General features: G+C 34.8%; 1 protein-coding gene across 2 annotated transcripts in view; it reads left to right on the forward strand.

Annotated features, from left to right (window-relative positions):
- SEL1L2 (SEL1L2 adaptor subunit of SYVN1 ubiquitin ligase) overlaps positions 1-17207 on the forward strand; it is a 167909-nt gene that overhangs the window by 125605 nt on the left and 25097 nt on the right. For both annotated transcript variants that reach the window (XM_074287834.1, XM_074287833.1), the window contains 4 exons: positions 564-641; positions 12758-12820; positions 14000-14087; positions 17038-17186. In XM_074287834.1, coding sequence (XP_074143935.1) covers positions 564-641; positions 12758-12820; positions 14000-14087; positions 17038-17186 — 378 coding nt within the window. The remainder of the gene's footprint in view (positions 1-563; positions 642-12757; positions 12821-13999; positions 14088-17037; positions 17187-17207) is intronic.

Genomic DNA, 17207 nt, shown 5'->3' on the forward strand with positions numbered 1-17207 from the left:
AGCCAGGTTCCGACTAGCAAAAGAAAATGGAAAGAGTGTCAAGTAAAAAGATCCATGAAAAAAGGGAATTTCTCACCAAGAGAGAAGAGGCTCTAGAAAGCACCATGGAATGGGAGGAGAGAAGAGAATATGAGGCTAGGCAGGTATAGAACTGAAATAGGTAAAGATGAGACTCTAGGGAGTATTTGGAGGGGAAGAGTAATTTTGCCTTAGCAAACATTGACCATGAATTATGAAAGATAGAGAGGACTAGATCTGGAAACTGTTTTGCCATTGCATGGAGGTATCCCAAAGGTTATTGTAATGATAAAATGAGAGAATATTTGTAAAGCACCTTGCAAACCTTAAAGCATTATATAAATGTTAGCTATGTTATTACATATGGATTAGACAGGATAATTTAAGATACCTCCTACATGTAAAATTGTATAATTCTGTATGAAATGTACAAATGACAGGATCAAAAAGGGAAGCACCTAATTCATTGCTTTCCCATCAGGCAAGATCATTCCCAAACATTCCCTATAGGTTCCCTTATAATTACTCTTCTTTGTTTTTCTTAGATGTACTTAGAAGGCAATCCTGCGGTACCACAAAATAATGTCACTGCTTTTAAATACTTTTCTATGGCTGCTAATAAGGTATGAAAATATATCATCATGAAAATGTAAAATGTTTCATTTTTGTAAATGATGAACTAATATAGTAGAGGTGAGCTTAAACCGCAAGCATTTTATTGACAATGGATGAGTTTTGTAATCTAGGGAAGTGAGATAGTACTGACAATATTAATGTTGTTGAAAACTATTCTCACCCTTCTAATAATTATAGCTTCTAACTCTCTTAAGACATCACTCTATGTTGTATACCAGCTGCTAATATGCTTTGGTAGAGGAAGTTTCCTTCCCAGGAGTTTCATCTACAGGTAAAATCACTAGTCCAGACCAAAAGCAATTTTTAAAAAACGTTTTAGGGCTTTTAAGTGCTTTCCTCTCAACACCCCTGGGATAATTAGGTGACACAAGGGATAGAGCTCTGGCCCAGAAATCAGGAAATCCTGAGTTCAGACATGACCTCAGACATTTATTGGCTGGGTGACCCCCAGAGAAAACACTTAATCCTGTTTGCCTCAGTTTCCTTATCTATAAAATGACTTGGAGAAACAAACCACTCTAGCATCTTTGCCAAGAAAAGCCCAAATTGGGTCAGGGAGAATCAGACAGGACATAAACGACTCAACAAGAACATCCCCCGGAGATAAGTGGTACCTATACCACTTATGTCATTTTAAATGAGGAAAACTAAGAGTGATAAAGGCCAGTCAGTGGCACAATGGATAGATTTTTATGATGAGTCAAGAAAATTGAATTCAAAAGCAACCCCAGACACTGGCTAACTGTGTGACCCTGAGCAAGTCACTAAACTTATATCTAGTTCAGTTTCTTTACTGAAAAATGGAGATGATAATAGTACCTTCCAGTGTTGTTGTGAGGATCAAATGAGATAAAATTTGTAAAATGCTTTTTAGCACAGTACCTGGCACATGAGACACTAGATAAATGCTTTTTTATTTCCTATTTCCTTTCCTTCCCCCTTCGAGGACCATAGTTAATATTAAAGCCTAGAAGAAAATGCTCAGTAAATCTTAAAGTGCCATGTGAAAGTGAAGTATTACTAAGGGGCGAAAAAAGAATTCTTGCTTTATTGCTAATAAAAGTAAATGATAAAAGTCCAAGGTGCTATTGAAATCTAGAAAAAAATCTAAAGATACTTTAGACCAACACTTCATTTTATGGATAAGAAAAATAAATTTTGGAGAGGGCAAAACATTTGCCTAACTTCACAGATGTAGTGAGTAGCTTTTAAAAATTTAAATCTGGGTCACTGGACTCCAATTCTTTTTTCCATTATACCCTTCTCGTCAGCAATGGAACAGACACACACACACAAAAAAAAACTGATCTTTTTCCCTTTACCTCTGCAGAAAAATAGTCCTCTGTCTTAGGGTACTAGAAGAAAGAAATGGAAAGAAGATAGTGAGGTTCTAAATACACAGACCATATAAGTGCACAAATACTACAGTACTAACATCAGCAATCCTGGAGTTATTGTTACTTAGTTGTTTTAATCCTGTCTTACTCTTCTTGTCTCCATTTGGATTTTTTTGACAAAGATACTGGAGTAGTAGTTTGCCATTTCCTTCTCCAGCTCATTTTACAGATGAGGAAACTAAGGCAAATAGGATTAAGTGACTTGTCTAGGGTCACATAGCTGGGAAGTATCTGAGGAAGGATTTGAACTCAGGAAGATGAGTCTTCCTAACTTCAAGCCTGGTTCTCTATCCACTGTGCTGCCCTAAAACAGCTATGTTGAATCCTCTAATTCTACATAGTGTGAACTATTTTATTCCCTAAGAATTACAAAGTTGGATAATAATACAATTGTTTTGAAGCATTATTATTTTAGTAAAACTGCTCATACCTGCTGATATTGTGGCACAAATTACTTGGGAAGACTATATAAAGCTTTCTGCCATATGGCATACTGGATAAACTACTGAACTTTGGAGATAAGAAGTAGCTTCAAAAATCAACTCAGAAACCCAGTAGCTATGTGACCATAGGAAAACCATCTAACTTTTCTGAGCATCATTTTCTGTATCTGTAAAATGAGAGTGGTTGATGTCAGTGATTGCCTCAAGAATACATGAGATCATGCAAGTGAATTCTTTCTTTCCCAAAGCAGACTACAATCCTTTCATGACCAAGTTGACAGTTTATTGGGGTGACCAAAAAAAGCATAGCCCTGTGGCTTACCATGATAAATCTGCCTGAGCCTGGATAGAGTCTGAAAGATCTAAATTCAAATCCAGTTTCAGAAATGAATTAACTGAATGACCCTGGGAAAGCTACTTAACTGTTTTCTGCTTCAGTTTACTCAACTATAAAATAACGATAGTAATAGCACCTATATCCCAAAGTTATGGAGAGAATCAAATATTTCTGAAGCACTTAACCAGTGCCTGGCACATAGTAGGTGTTTAATAAATACTTGTTCCCTTTCTTCTTCACTTGGAATCTGCTATTCAATCTATATTTTAAATCTTTCTAACTGGCTAGGACTCTCCAGAACTCATTCTATTCTGGCATAGTCTCTGAAAAGCAGGGTCATCACTTTGTCATGATGAGGCAACCCAGGACAGCTCTAATGGATTCTCTTTTTGATTTGTATAATAATTGTTGCTTATAGTATTATGAAGTGATATTTATAATTATTCATCATTTGACTTCTATAATTATTGCTTAGTATATTTCTCTGTAATCAGATTATTGTGAAAGAGTAGAAGGGTCTAAAAGGGGAGGAGGAGAAAAGGAAGGGGGAAAATGAAGGTGGGCAGGAATCTGGGAAACAGTGCAGTTTCATTTACCTCAAATAATTTCAGATCTATGGTTGGTTGTATAAACTAATCTCAGCCCAAACTATTCTATGAAATATGATCAGCAATTATCTGGGACTTGATATATAATCAAATCTGACACTAAGCTTCCCACCTTTGCATCCAAATGAAATATTAAGTCATTTTCCAGTCTATTATTTTTCATAATGTAGTGTAGGATGGCCAAGGATTAATTCATTAACCTGATGCTTTATAAGACTTCAATTTCTTGGCAGAAATACTGGAGTGGTTTGCCATTTCCTTCTTCAGTTCATTTTACAAATGAGAAACTGAGGCAAACAGGCTCAAGAAACTTGGCCAGAGTCACCCAGTTAACAAATGTTAGAGGCCAGATTTGAACACATTAAGATGAGTCTTTCTGGTTCCAAGCTTACTGCTCTATCTGCTGCTACACAACCTAATTGTTCCTTCTTTACCTTTAGCAGCTTGAATTTACATTCATATGTGTCCATGCCCCAATGCAAACCTATATACTTCACACCTACTATTATTTCTTTGATTCATTACTGAAACATAGAACTTGGAGAGCTTTAGACAAGAGTCTGATATAGCAAAGAGTTTATTAATTTTGTTTTAATTATCTCTAAATTCATTTGGTCTTCCCACAATTTTCTGTATAAATTACACACATGCCCCTACACACTTCTTATTGGAATTCTCTCTCCATACCACAAATTCTCTATCCATATCCAACTAGTTCTTCAAAATCCAGCTCATATCATTTTACACTTCAACAACAATACTGTATGAGGATGTATTCTGATGGAAGTTGGTATCTTCGACAAAGAGAAGATCTAATTCAATTCCAATTGATCAATGATGGACAGAATCAGCTACACACAGAGAAGGAACACTGGGAAATGAGTGTAAACTGTTTGCATTTTTCTCTTTCTTCCCAGGTTATTTTTACCTTCTGAATCCAATTCTTCCTGTGCAACAAGAGAACTGTACAGTTCTGCACACATATATTGTATCTAGGATATACTATAACATATTTAACATGTATAAGACTGCCTGCCATATAATGGAAAGGAGGTGGAGGGAGGGAAGGGAAAAGTCAGAAGAGAAGTGAGTTCAAGGAATAATGTTGTAAAAAAATTACCCATGCATATTTTCTGTCAATAAAAAGTTATAATAAAAAATCTAGCTCATATCCCCCCTTCCATGATACTTTCCCAGACTCTACTGCACTTCAGACTCATTTTTCCATCCTCTGAAATCCTAGAGTACTTCTTGTCTGTACAATTTATTTGACAATTTAAAATATTCTACCTTGAGGCATCTCTGGCATTATTTTACTAAATATGTGCATACATATATTCATAACTTATTTCTCCCACTATCTCTTCCCAAAGCTAAAGTATCATTAGAAATTATCCTTATTTTTATTCCTTGCAGTGCCTAGGTTAATGGTTGAATTAGTAAATTATATATCTTGGACATAAATTAATTAAAATAAGGAAAGTCTTTGACTCCTAGATGCCCTAAATATAATCTTTAACACAAAGCTTCTTAAACTTTTTCTGCTCACTATCCCTCTTTGCCCAAGAAATTTTTTGTTGCCCTCACATTCATTTAAGTCACACTGAAATAATTTAAAATATAATAATGGAGAGATAGTGTGGTATGGTGGAAAGGATACAGGACTTAAGTCAGGAAGCTCTATAAGGGAATTACAGGAATTGAGTGAATCGTACCTAGGACCTGAGTACTACCTATGTGAACGTTCATTCGTAAACCATTTAATGTTGAATTCAGTTTCTTAGTATCCAATATGGGGGTAATACTACTGTAGTACTTATCTCACTTTATTATTGTGAGGAGCAAATGGGATTATGCATGTTATGTAATGAATGTCTGTTATTGTAAAATTAAGGACCTTCTAAGACCAAAACAGTTGTTGGTGGTTGTTGTTGAGTCATGTCCAATTCTGACTCAACATGATCCAATGGACTGATCCATCAGGCTCTTCTATCCTCCATTTTCTCCCAAGATCTGTTCAAACTCATATTTATTGCTTCATGGAAGCAATATCTAAAGACCTCATCTCTCTGCCATCTCCTTTCTCTCTTGTCTTCAATCTTTCCCAAACGCAGTATTTTTTCCAAAGAGTCCTATCTTTTCATGTGGCCAAAGCATTTAAACTTCAACATTTAAAGTTCAAGTATTTGAACTTAAGTGATTAATCTGAAATAATTTAAGTATTATATGATTTGATTTTCTTATTGTCCAAGGTACCCTCAAAAGTCTTCTTCAGCACTATGATTTGAAAGTGTTGATTCTGTAAGACTCAGCTTTCCTTATAGTTCAATTCTCATAGCTATACGTTGCTATTAGATAAACCACAGCTTTGATTATATGGACCTTTGTCAACAAAGATCTCTGCTCTTTAATATGCTGCCCAGATTTGACATATCTTTCCTTCAAGGAATAAGAGGTGTTTTTTTTTTTTAATTTTGTGGTTCTGGTGCCTGTCTGAAGTGATCTTTGAAGCTTGGAATATAAATTCTGACACTGCTTCTATTCTTCTCCCTCTATTTGCCAGGAAGTGATGGGATCAATTGCCAAGATCTTATTTTTTATGTTAAACACTAAACCAGCTTTAACACTTTCTTGTTTGACTCTCATCAAGAGGCTTCTTAATACTCCTCTTGCTGCCATCAGAGTGGTATTGTCTGCACATCTGAGATGATTGATATTTCTCCTTGGCAATCTTAATTCCAATTTTTGATTCATCTATTCTGGCATTTTGCATGATATACTTTGCATAAAAGTTAAATAAATGAAATGACATATATAGCTTTGTCACACTTCTTTTCCAATCTTAAATCAATCAGTAGTTTCATGTTTTATTCTGTTACTTCTTGATCTGCACACAATTTCCTCAGGAGACAAGATAATCTTGTGTTCTCATCTCTTTAAGGACTTGCCACATTTTATTGGATCCACACAGTCAAAAGCTTTAATATAGTCAATGAAGCAAAGGTAGATTTTTTTTTGGAAGGGGGACTCCCTTCCTTTCTATAGGATACCAAGCTCTGTTATCCTCCACTTTCTCCCAACATCTGTCCAATGAACCCTTCCATTATCCAGCAAACCTAGCAATTTGGTCTCTAGTTCCTCTGCTTCTTTGAAAAACAAACGGCTCTTCTGGTAAATTTTGATTCAGATGTGGCTAAAACCTAGCTTGCAGGGTCTTAAGCATAAACTTGTTGGCATGTGAAATGAGTGCCATTGTTCACTAATTTGAATATTTAGGGACATTGCCCTTCTTTAGGATTGGGGTGTAAACCGATCTTTTCCAATCTAGTGAAAACTGAGTTTTCCAAATTTGTTGGCATATTGAGTGCAACCCTTTAATATCATCTTTTATGATTTTAAATAGTTTAACTGATATTTTATTACCTCCAGTAAGGTTGCCTTATTGTTAGCAACACTTCTTAAGGTACATTTGACTTCACTCTCCAGAATGTATAGTTCTAGGTCAGTAACCATATCATCCTGGTGAACAATGATGTTACAATCTTTCTTATATAATTCTTCCATTATTTTTGCAACACCTTCTTAATCTCTTCCATTTCTGTTGTGTCTCTCATTTTTGTTTTTTATCATGACCATTTTTGCACAAAACAACTTCTTGATATCTCTTTATCATTATATTATTTTCTTCTTTTTTTGCATTGTTATCTCTTTTAAACTATTCTTTGGAATTCTGCATTGTTGGGTATATCTTTCCCTTTCTCCTTTATCTTTCACTTTTCTTCTTTTCTCAGCTATTTGTAAAGTCCCATCAGGCAACCAGTTTTCTTTTTTGCCTTTTTTTTTTTTTGGAAGGTTTTTTGGTGCTACTTTCTGTATAATATTGTGACCCTCTGTCCATAGTTCTCAGCTCCAATCTCTTACATCTATTCATCACTTCCACTAAGTATTCATTTTTTATGTTATTAAGGTCATACATATGTGGCCTAATTATTTCCTTACATTCTTCAATTTAAATCTAAATTTTCCAATAAAAATCTCATGATCTAGGCTACCTTCTGCTCAGGTATTGTTTAAACTGATTGTAAAGAGCAGACTTCTTAAAATTTTTCCATTTGTGACCTCTTTTTTATCTGAGAAACTTTTTTCACAACACCAAGTATATAGATTTATAAAACTGGTATATAAGTAAAATATTTATTAATAACAAATCATAATTTTTGACTGCTACATTCAGTTGTGTGACCCTACATAGGTTTGTAACTCACAGTTTAAGAAGCCTTGGTGTAGTGTTTCTTCACATTTGACTTTAGAGTATATAATCAATCTGATTTTGATATTGATCACCTAGTGATGTTCATGTGCAGAGTCATCTTTTTGGGTTGTTGAGAAAAAGTATTTCCTGTGTCCAAAGAGTTATCTTGACAAAACTCTATTAGTCTCACTTTCCTATAATTCCAATTATAGTTTGATTTTCTACTTTAGTGTTCCAGTCCTTTATGATGAATATGACTTTTTTTGGTGTTATTTCTAAAAGAGTTTGTAAGTCTTGATGGAAGTGATCAATTTTAGCCTTTTAATCAGTGATTAGGACATCAAATTGTATTACTCTGATGTTGAATGGATTACCTTGGGTTGAAAATATATCATTTTATTATTTTTGAGATTGTGACCTAGTACCACTTTTCTTACTCTTTTTGACTGAGAGCTACTCCATTTCTTCTAAGAGATTCTTGCCCACAGTAGTTTATGTAGTGATCAAATGAATTTAATTCACCCATTCCCATCCATTTAATTCACTGACACCCACGATATCAATGTTTAATTTTTCCTATTTGAATACTTACAAAGCTTACCTTGGTTCATAGATCTTACATTCCAGGGTCCAATGCAGTATTGATCTTTATATTTATATTGATCTTTTCTCTTTGTCATCAGACACATCCACAACTGAGTTTCCTTTTAGCTTTGTCCCAGTTGCTTCATTAATACTGTAATAATTGTCTTCTGCTTTTCCTCAGTAGCATATTGTACCTGCGGGACCCATCTTCTAGTTGTTATGTTTTATCATTTTAATGCTGTCTACAGGATTTTCTTGGCAATGATACATGAGTGATTTGCCATTTCCTTCTCTAATGGGGTCACCTTTTGTCAGAACTCTGAATTATGACCTGTCCTTCTTGGGTAATTCTATATAGCATAGCTCATAGTTTCATTGAGCTATACATTCTTCTCCCCAACAAAACAGTGGTTCAAGAGGGTCTAAAACAGTTGATTCACTCAAATAGCCAAACATATGTCCAAGTTGTAAGTTTATTAGAAGAATATAAGCTACTCCCATCATTATATGATATTTTTCGTTTAAAGGTGAACATAAGGTGCCTGATTTTGCTCCAGCTAACTCCCATTAAATTTCAATACTCGCAGATTAGATTAGAAGAGTATGTTTTAGACAGAGAATGAAAAGTATATCCCCGTTCTTTGTAAGTATAGATGGAATGTCCTTTTAACTCTTTCAACCTACTTCCTTGATGTATATGTATGAAGAATTAAGCTAAAACTTTCATTGAATTTTTTTAAAAACATGGTAATCTCACAATTCCCTTGAAATATTATTTTTCATTATGATTATAAGGGAAATCACAGTAAACAGATTCATTTTAAATGCACATGCCATAGATGACACTTTACCAACCTGCATGCTACTGGAAAGTAGATGATAACTTGTATCTTCAAGAAAAATGAACCAACAGTTTTGATGAATAAAACCAAGAAAAATAGTCATGGACTTGCATTTAATTCTTATTAAGCTTAAGTTGATTTCTATCACTAGGTTTGACTCTATGGTACTAGGCATTTCAGAGATTTTTGATACTCTTCCTGATAAATGTGCAATATTAATATTAATTAATTTAATTAAATATTAATTAAATAATTTAATTACTGTTAATAGATTAATCTGGAAACATTTTCACACATGTTATAATAAGGAAATACTTAACTTAAACTTAACTTTTGCTCATCTGTAGTGGTAAAACAAAGAGATGGTACAAATATTTGAAATCCAAGTCAACACAGAATCTAATCCAGCCTGTTCCCACCTTTACCTATTCTTACACCTCCTCCACATACTCTGTCCAGTAACATCTGATCTTCCTTACACAAAACACAGCATCTTAAACTTCGTGCATTTTTCAGTGGAGGGCTCCCACAACTGAAATTGTCTCCCTCCTACCTTCTTTTAGAAACTAGCTAAAAATCCTATCTTCTGCAAAAATTCTTTCCCATTCCCCCTTAATGATAGTACCTTCCTTCTAAAATTAGCTCCAATTTACCCTGTATATATTTTGTTTGCACATAGTCTTTTAGATGTCTTCTTCCCATTAGACTGTGAAAGCATGATCTGTTTTAACCCTTTTTTGTACTTCCAGGGCTTAACATGCACTGTGTTCATAGTAGGCATTTAATAAATGTTTGTCAATTTGACTTGACTATCTAACACAGTGAATAGAATGTGTCAGTTGAAATTTGAATGGATGTCCATTAGGTTGGGGAATGGCTAAATAAGTTATCATATATGTATGTCATGGAATATTATTGTTCCATAAGAAATAATCAGCAGGATGATTTTTGAAAGACCTGGAGAGACTCATATGAACTGATGCTAAGTGAAGTGAGTGGAATGAAGAGAACATTGTACATAGCAACAACAAAATTATGTAATGATCAATTGTGACTCTTTTCAACAATGGGGTGATTTAGGACAATTTTGAAGGATTTGTTATAGAGTTATCTGCATCCAGGAGGAGGACTGGGGGTACTGAATGTGGATCACAACTTAATATTTGCACCTTTTTTGTTATTGTTTGCTTGCTTTTTCTTTCTCATTTTTTTCCTTTTTGATCTGGTTTTTATGTGTAAATATGTATAGAAGAATTGTACATGTTTAACATTTATTGGATTCTTTGCTGTCTAGGGGTGGGGGAGTGTGGGGAAAAAGGAGAGAGAAAAACTTGGAACATAGGGCTTTGCAGGGGTGAATATTAATAACTATCATTGCATGAATTTTGCAAAAGCTATTATTAAACATTTTTTAAAAAGGAAAAAAAATATGTCTCTGACTCAGGAAAACCTGGGGCCAAGTCCCACTCCTTATATATATTAGCTGTGTGATTTTAGGCAAGTTACTTAAACTCTCACTGCCTCCCAGATAACTCTCTAAGATTCTAAGTTACATAATAGTTATTGATTTTCATTGATAGGAATTTGTTCATGCCAATTAAATTAAAGATCCAGAAGCTCCCAAGATATATTTTTAAACTTTATTTAAGAACTAAGGTCAACCGCACTTAACACCATATACCAAGATAAGATCAAAATGAGTCCATGATTTAGGCATAAAAAAGGAGATCACAAATAAATTAGAGGAACATAGGATAGTTTACCTCTCGGACATGTGGAGGAGGAAGGAATTTGTGACCAAAGGAGAACTAGAGATCATTATTGATCACAAAATAGAAAATTTTGATTACGTCAAATTAAAAAGCTTTTGTACAAACAAAACTAATCCAAACAAGATTAGAAGAGAAGTAACAAACTGGGAAAATATTTTTACACTTAAAGGTTCTGATAAAGGTCTCATTTCTAAAATATATGGAGAACTGACTCTAATTTGTAAGAAATCAAGCCATTTCCAATTGATAAATGGTCAAAGGATATGAACAGACAATTTTCAGATGATGAAATTAAAACTATTTCCACTCATATGAAAGAGTGTTCCAAATCACTATTGATCAGAGCAATGAAAATTAAGACAACTCTGAGATACCACTACATACCTGATTGGCTAAGATGACAGGAAAAGATAATGCTGAATGTTGGAGGGGATGTGGGAAAACTGGTACATTGTTGGTGAAGTTGTGAATAAATCCAAACATTCTGGAGAGCAATCTGGAATTATGCCCCAAAAGTTATCAAACTGTGCACACCCTTTGATCCAGCAGTGCAACTACTGGGCTTATATCCCAAGGAAATACTAAAGAAGGGAAAGGGACCTGTATGCGCCAAAATGTTTGTGGCAGATCTTTTCGTAGTGGCTAGAAACTGGAAAATGAATGGATGCCCATCAATTGGAGAATGGTTGGGTAAATTATGGTATATGAATGTTATGGAATATTATTGTTCTGTAAGAAATGACCAGCAGGATGAATACAGAGAAGCTAGGAGAGACTTACATCAACTGATGCTGAGTGAACGAGCAGAACCAGGAGATCATTATATACTTCAACAATGATACTGTATGAGGATGTATTCTGATGGAAGTGGATAATTTCAACAGAAAGAAGATCTAATTCAGTTCCAATTGATGGACAGAATCAACTACACCCAGAGAAGGAACACTGGGAAATGAGTGTAAACTGTTAGCATTTTTTGTTTTTCTTCCCAGGTTATTTTTACCTTCTGAATCCAATTCTTCCTTTGCAACAAGAAATTTGGTTCTGCACACATATATTGTATCTAGGGTAGACTATAACACATTAAACATGTATGGGACTGCCTGCCATCTAGGGGAGGGGGTGGAGGGAAGGAAGGAAAATTTGGAATAGAAGTGAGTGCAAGGGATAATGTTGCAAAAAATTACCCATGCATATGTGCTGTCAAAAAAAAAAAGTTATAAAATTAATTTTAAAATGTAAAAAAAAATTTTTAATCAAATTTCAAAAAGAAAAAAAAAAGGAATTAAGGTCAACCCCCCTTTCCCTAATCTGTTTGGCCAATTGTTGTTCAGTCTTGTCCAACTCTTACCCCATGTGGGGTTTTCTTGGCAAAGATATTGAAATGGTTTGCCATTTCTTTTTCCAGTTCATTTGACAGATGAGAAAACTGAGATCAACAGGATTAAGTGACTTACCCAGAATCATGCAGCTAGTAAAGGTATAAGGCCAGATTTGAATTCAGGAAGGATGAGTTTTTCTGACTTCAGGAATGGCACTCTATCCACAGAACCACTTAGTTGCCCACTTGAGAACTACTAACAAATGGAGAATGGGTAATCTGAAGTTTCACTTTTTCTTTTCTTCTCTCCCCACCGATGGAAATAATGTATGTAAACCACTTTGCAAATCTTAAAGCAAAATGTAAATTTCAAATAATATAATCAAAATATTATCAAAAATAGCCAAAAATAGGAAGGAGATCCAAAAAGTGTGTATGATCCATGTTATAAATAATCCAAATATTGTTTTATGGTAATTTCCTTTATTAATTCTTCCAATAGTTTGCTAAGAGTTTTAAAAATTATGTTCATAATAATCATTTTAGGGCAATGCAATTGGACTCCATGGGCTTGGCCTTATTTATTTTCACGGAAAAGGAGTTCCTGTGGTAAGTAGATTATACTTAACTTTCACAATTGGGGGAAGAAAGATACATTTCATGATAATTCACTGTTCACATGTAAATCAAGGTCTTTTAAAACTGAATTCATCATATCTTACAAGAAAAGATAAAAATCAGTAATATATTTTTTCCTAAAGGGCTGGATAAGAGAATGGCAGTTAGTGAGGAGAAAGGGGGAGGTGGAGAGAGGAGACATAATTTACTAAGATCCCAAGTATGATCCTAGATAACTGATTGTCAGTCTTCTGAGCATTATTCAACAAAAGCTATTTGCTGTAATTTCTTAGAAAGCATGGAATAATTTTTGTTTTGCCTTTTCTTTTGACAGAAAAATTGTTAATATAATGACATAAAATTTGTTAATATCAAAAAACCCAAAATTGTTCATATCAATTGTAATATCATATTCCATTCCCTCCTAATGATCCCAGTGATGTCAATTCCAATGGTCCTTGAATTCCTACTTTTAAGATATTTTCAATTAGATTAAGTTGAACCATACCCTGAGCGACTTTTTCTTGTAAACAAAACCAGTTTGATCTAAATCAGCTTCCAAATTAGCTACTGATGAACTTACCCACTTCTGTTGGCATTCATGACATGAAAGGCAAAAGAGTCAAAATGAACTGGTTTTTCCTTGCACAGATTTCTGGGAACAGCTGGCATTTCATGAGCAAGGCTTACTATCTAATATGATCCTCCCAGCTCATTTTCTCCAAAAAGTATAAGGATTTTTCTTATAGGTCTTCTAGTGGGACATCCCCCAAGACCAGTAGCTTTGCTAACTGTTATTGCAATTAAAGATGCTTTATTCCTCCACTTATGAGTTTGATTTATTTCAGGATTTGATACTTTGCATTCCTAGAGCCTTGCATACTACCATGAACATAGCAGACATGTAATAAATAATTGTTGAGTTGAATTGAATTTTATTAAAATCAGAGATAATTCCCAACACATAGTAGGTCTTTAATAAATGCTAGTTGACTAACATCTTTATGACAAAGTAACTGAGGTCAGGGAAGTTCATGGTATTTCTGATACTATTTACCTTTTTTTAGAAAGACAGCGTGTTTTGTTCAGCCCTTTAAAAAATATAAAAGATAATTGTTACCATGGTGTTACACATTTACCTTTGAGTTACAGAATGTAATTATCTTCCAGGATTACGATGAAGCTCTTAAATTGTTTCAGAAAGCTGCAGAGAAAGGTTGGCCAAATGCACAGTATCAGTTAGGATTCATGTATTACTGTAAGTACTATAAATACTGCTTCTTTGTTCAGAATAATAAATACATTATTCATTTCTTCCCTTGTGAAAAAGAAATAAAGGGTTGGTAAATTGGAGGTTTTCCCTTAAGTGATCTGCACACAATTGGATACTCTAGACCACTCAGTGGTGAAAGATTGCTCATTCCTAACCTTTTAAAAATAAATAGCATTGAGGCAAAATAATTTTTTTTTTAAATGAATCTCCTTTGAGCTTTCCAAGGTGCTAGTGATAGACCTTCTGAAGGGAAAGTATGGGAAAATTTGGGTACCGAACTTTTATGGAGCAGAATGATGCTGAGTTGATTTTAGCTACATCATCTGTTGCTAGTTAGTTAGGACAGTTTGCCATCCACATATTTTTATTAGTGGCAAGCACAAGAGAAAAGAAGCCACCACAGAAAACCTAAAGCAGTTATCTTCTCTACCTACTTCCTTTCTGGGAGTATTTAGACAAGGCTATCCTCTAAGCAGAGTAGGCTTCAATGGCTTCCAATCTCTGCCTTCAACTCTTCTGCCACTGTCAGGGGAAAATCAAGCATCATTCCTTGTTTCTAGTTTGCTCTACATGCAGTTCTAGACCCAGGCTTCCCTTCTTCCAAAAGAGAAAGTGAAAATTGACAGGCTGGGTCCAAAAAGGCTTCAAATATACTACTTAGTGAATCTTCCTGCCTCATTTCCTTTTCTCCCTAAGATATTAGCCAACTTCTGAAGAGCCCAGAGTGCATTTAGGAAGACTGATCTTAGTGTGGAGTGACTGCAGATGGTTTAAACCCCTTACAGAGTGATTTTTGTGGGGATATTGTTAACAAGGGGTAAGCCACCATTTAGTGTGACTTGGTCTTCAAGACCTGTTGGGTCATCCCAGAAACATCCCTTAGTTTGCTCCTGTCAACCTTTTTCCAGAGTTCAGTTTAAGAAAGACAAACAGAATTAGGATATATCCATGGGTTTAATCCTCCTGAAAGCAAATATTCATAGGAGCACAGTTAGAACTGAACTCAGGATGGGTATAAGCAGCAGGGTTAAAAAGACAAGCAAGTGGGGAGCTATTGTTCCCCTGGGTTGGGCTCTTTCTTAGAAGACATATTGTGACATTATCAGGTTTGTTCTTTGGGCTAGGCTGCTTCTCATGAAGTGTCCAGCTTAAGGAATGCTCAGTTTGCCTCTTGCTTGGTTGATTCTGATTCCCAGATCAGTCTGGCCCCCTCTGGATAGTAAGGGAGTTCAAGCAAATCAAAATGGTTAGTAAAATTATTAACTGCCTCAGTTCCACACTCCCCAGTCTACTAAAAAGTCTTTTGGATCACAGATAAGACTGGTTTGAGTTGGACTTCTTGAAGCTGAGTGTTTTCCTTATTCTTGACTATACAGAATTGGTAAATAATAGATTATCATCCCCTACTTGATCAGACACATAAATGGATAGTCCAGACAACACAACTGTATAGTCAAAAGCAGGCTGGAATTGGAATGGCCTTCTTGGATTGAGAAAGGAGAAAAAAGTACAAGCTGGCTTTTGTCTAGATATATTAATCTCTCTTTCCAGAGGCAGCTGATTGTACAGTAGATAGATTGCTGGGCCTGGAGTCAAGAAAACCTGAATGCAAATCCAGTTACAGACACTATTTTGTTCCTAGTGGGCAAGTTATTTAACCTCTGCCTCAGTTTACTTAAGAATAAAATAGATGTCATAATGTTAAGGTTGGGAAGGACCCCAAAAGGTTGGGGTTGCAAACTGGTGTCATGAGGTGTCTCAAAGAAATTTGAAGGCTTGGATCCATATCGAAGTCAAAGTGGCAAAATTTATTGTAATTGTAATGCTAATTGAAGAGGGCTAAGTTCCAAAAGAATTTAACAAAAGATTCGAGAGAAAAGAGATAGATTTATAGGACAAGTTAATCAGAGCATCATGTTTCTTATTTGCTAATTTTATGACTTAAATGTGGGTTTGAGGGGTAGTATATTCACTATTGTCTCAGGAACTTGGTTATCACTGATCAATAGATAGATCGATATCAATAGAGCAATGTATCTGTACAGATTATCTTTCTGACAGTCAGTAATGATGGAACAGTAATGCTCTAAGGCTAGAAGACTTTGAAATCATTGACAGATTATTAGAACAATAGCATTCTTAGGTCAGAGGGGCTCACTAATATATCTAAAATCTAAGGGAAGAAATGTTATTATATTCCTAGGCCAAAAGACTTTTACAATCATTGATGGATAGATTTCCATGACAATAGCACTCCAAGGTTGTGAGGGGAATTTCAGGATCACAGATTCCAACGCCAGAAGACTGACAGATTGTCAGAACAGAAGCACTCCAAGATTAGGGGGAACCTCCTTATTACTCCCTTCCTTAGAAGTTCTACTCCTTCAATAATACCACCTATTTCACAGGCTTAGTATGATTATAAAATGAGATACTATTTGTTAGAACAGCACCAGACACAGTAACAGAAACATAGTAGAAGTTTAACATATGTTTATTGTCTTCCATTTGCTCTGGCCAAAACAGAGCCCAGAATATTGTTCCAAACCTAGAAGTCAGAAGTGTTCTTAAGTCTTTTTTTTTTTTAAATCACCTTAAAAAAAATCACTGCCAATTAACTTTATTAAGAAAAAAAAAAGTTTTTTGTTGTTTTTTTTTTGTTTTTTTTTTTTTATAAAAGTCTTCAATGGTTCTTCATTAATTCTATGAACTATTCTAGGATAGATTTCCCTTCTGACTTGATTTTCAAATGAAAGTCTTAACAAACACTTTTCAAATGGGAACAAGGGAGAGAAGGAATGTGGGGAACCAGTTTTATTCTGAAAGGATTCTTTTAATCCTACTTAAAATCATAGTCACCACAATGGCATTTTATGTTGATAGTCTGTAACTAAAAACAGAAAGAGATGGTACTTAAATCAATTTTAATTTTCAGCTGGCTCTGGAGTGTGGAAGGATTATAAACTTGCCTTCAAATATTTTTACTTGGCATCTCAGAGTGGACAACCCCTTGCCATTTATTATTTGGCTGAAATGTATGCTTCAGGAACTGGAGTGCTGAGATCATGCAGAACCGCAGTTGAGGTAAATAATGAGCTTTTTAAA

The sequence above is a fragment of the Sminthopsis crassicaudata genome, chromosome 2 (assembly GCF_048593235.1).
Source record: "Sminthopsis crassicaudata isolate SCR6 chromosome 2, ASM4859323v1, whole genome shotgun sequence".
NCBI lineage: Eukaryota > Metazoa > Chordata > Mammalia > Dasyuromorphia > Dasyuridae > Sminthopsis > Sminthopsis crassicaudata.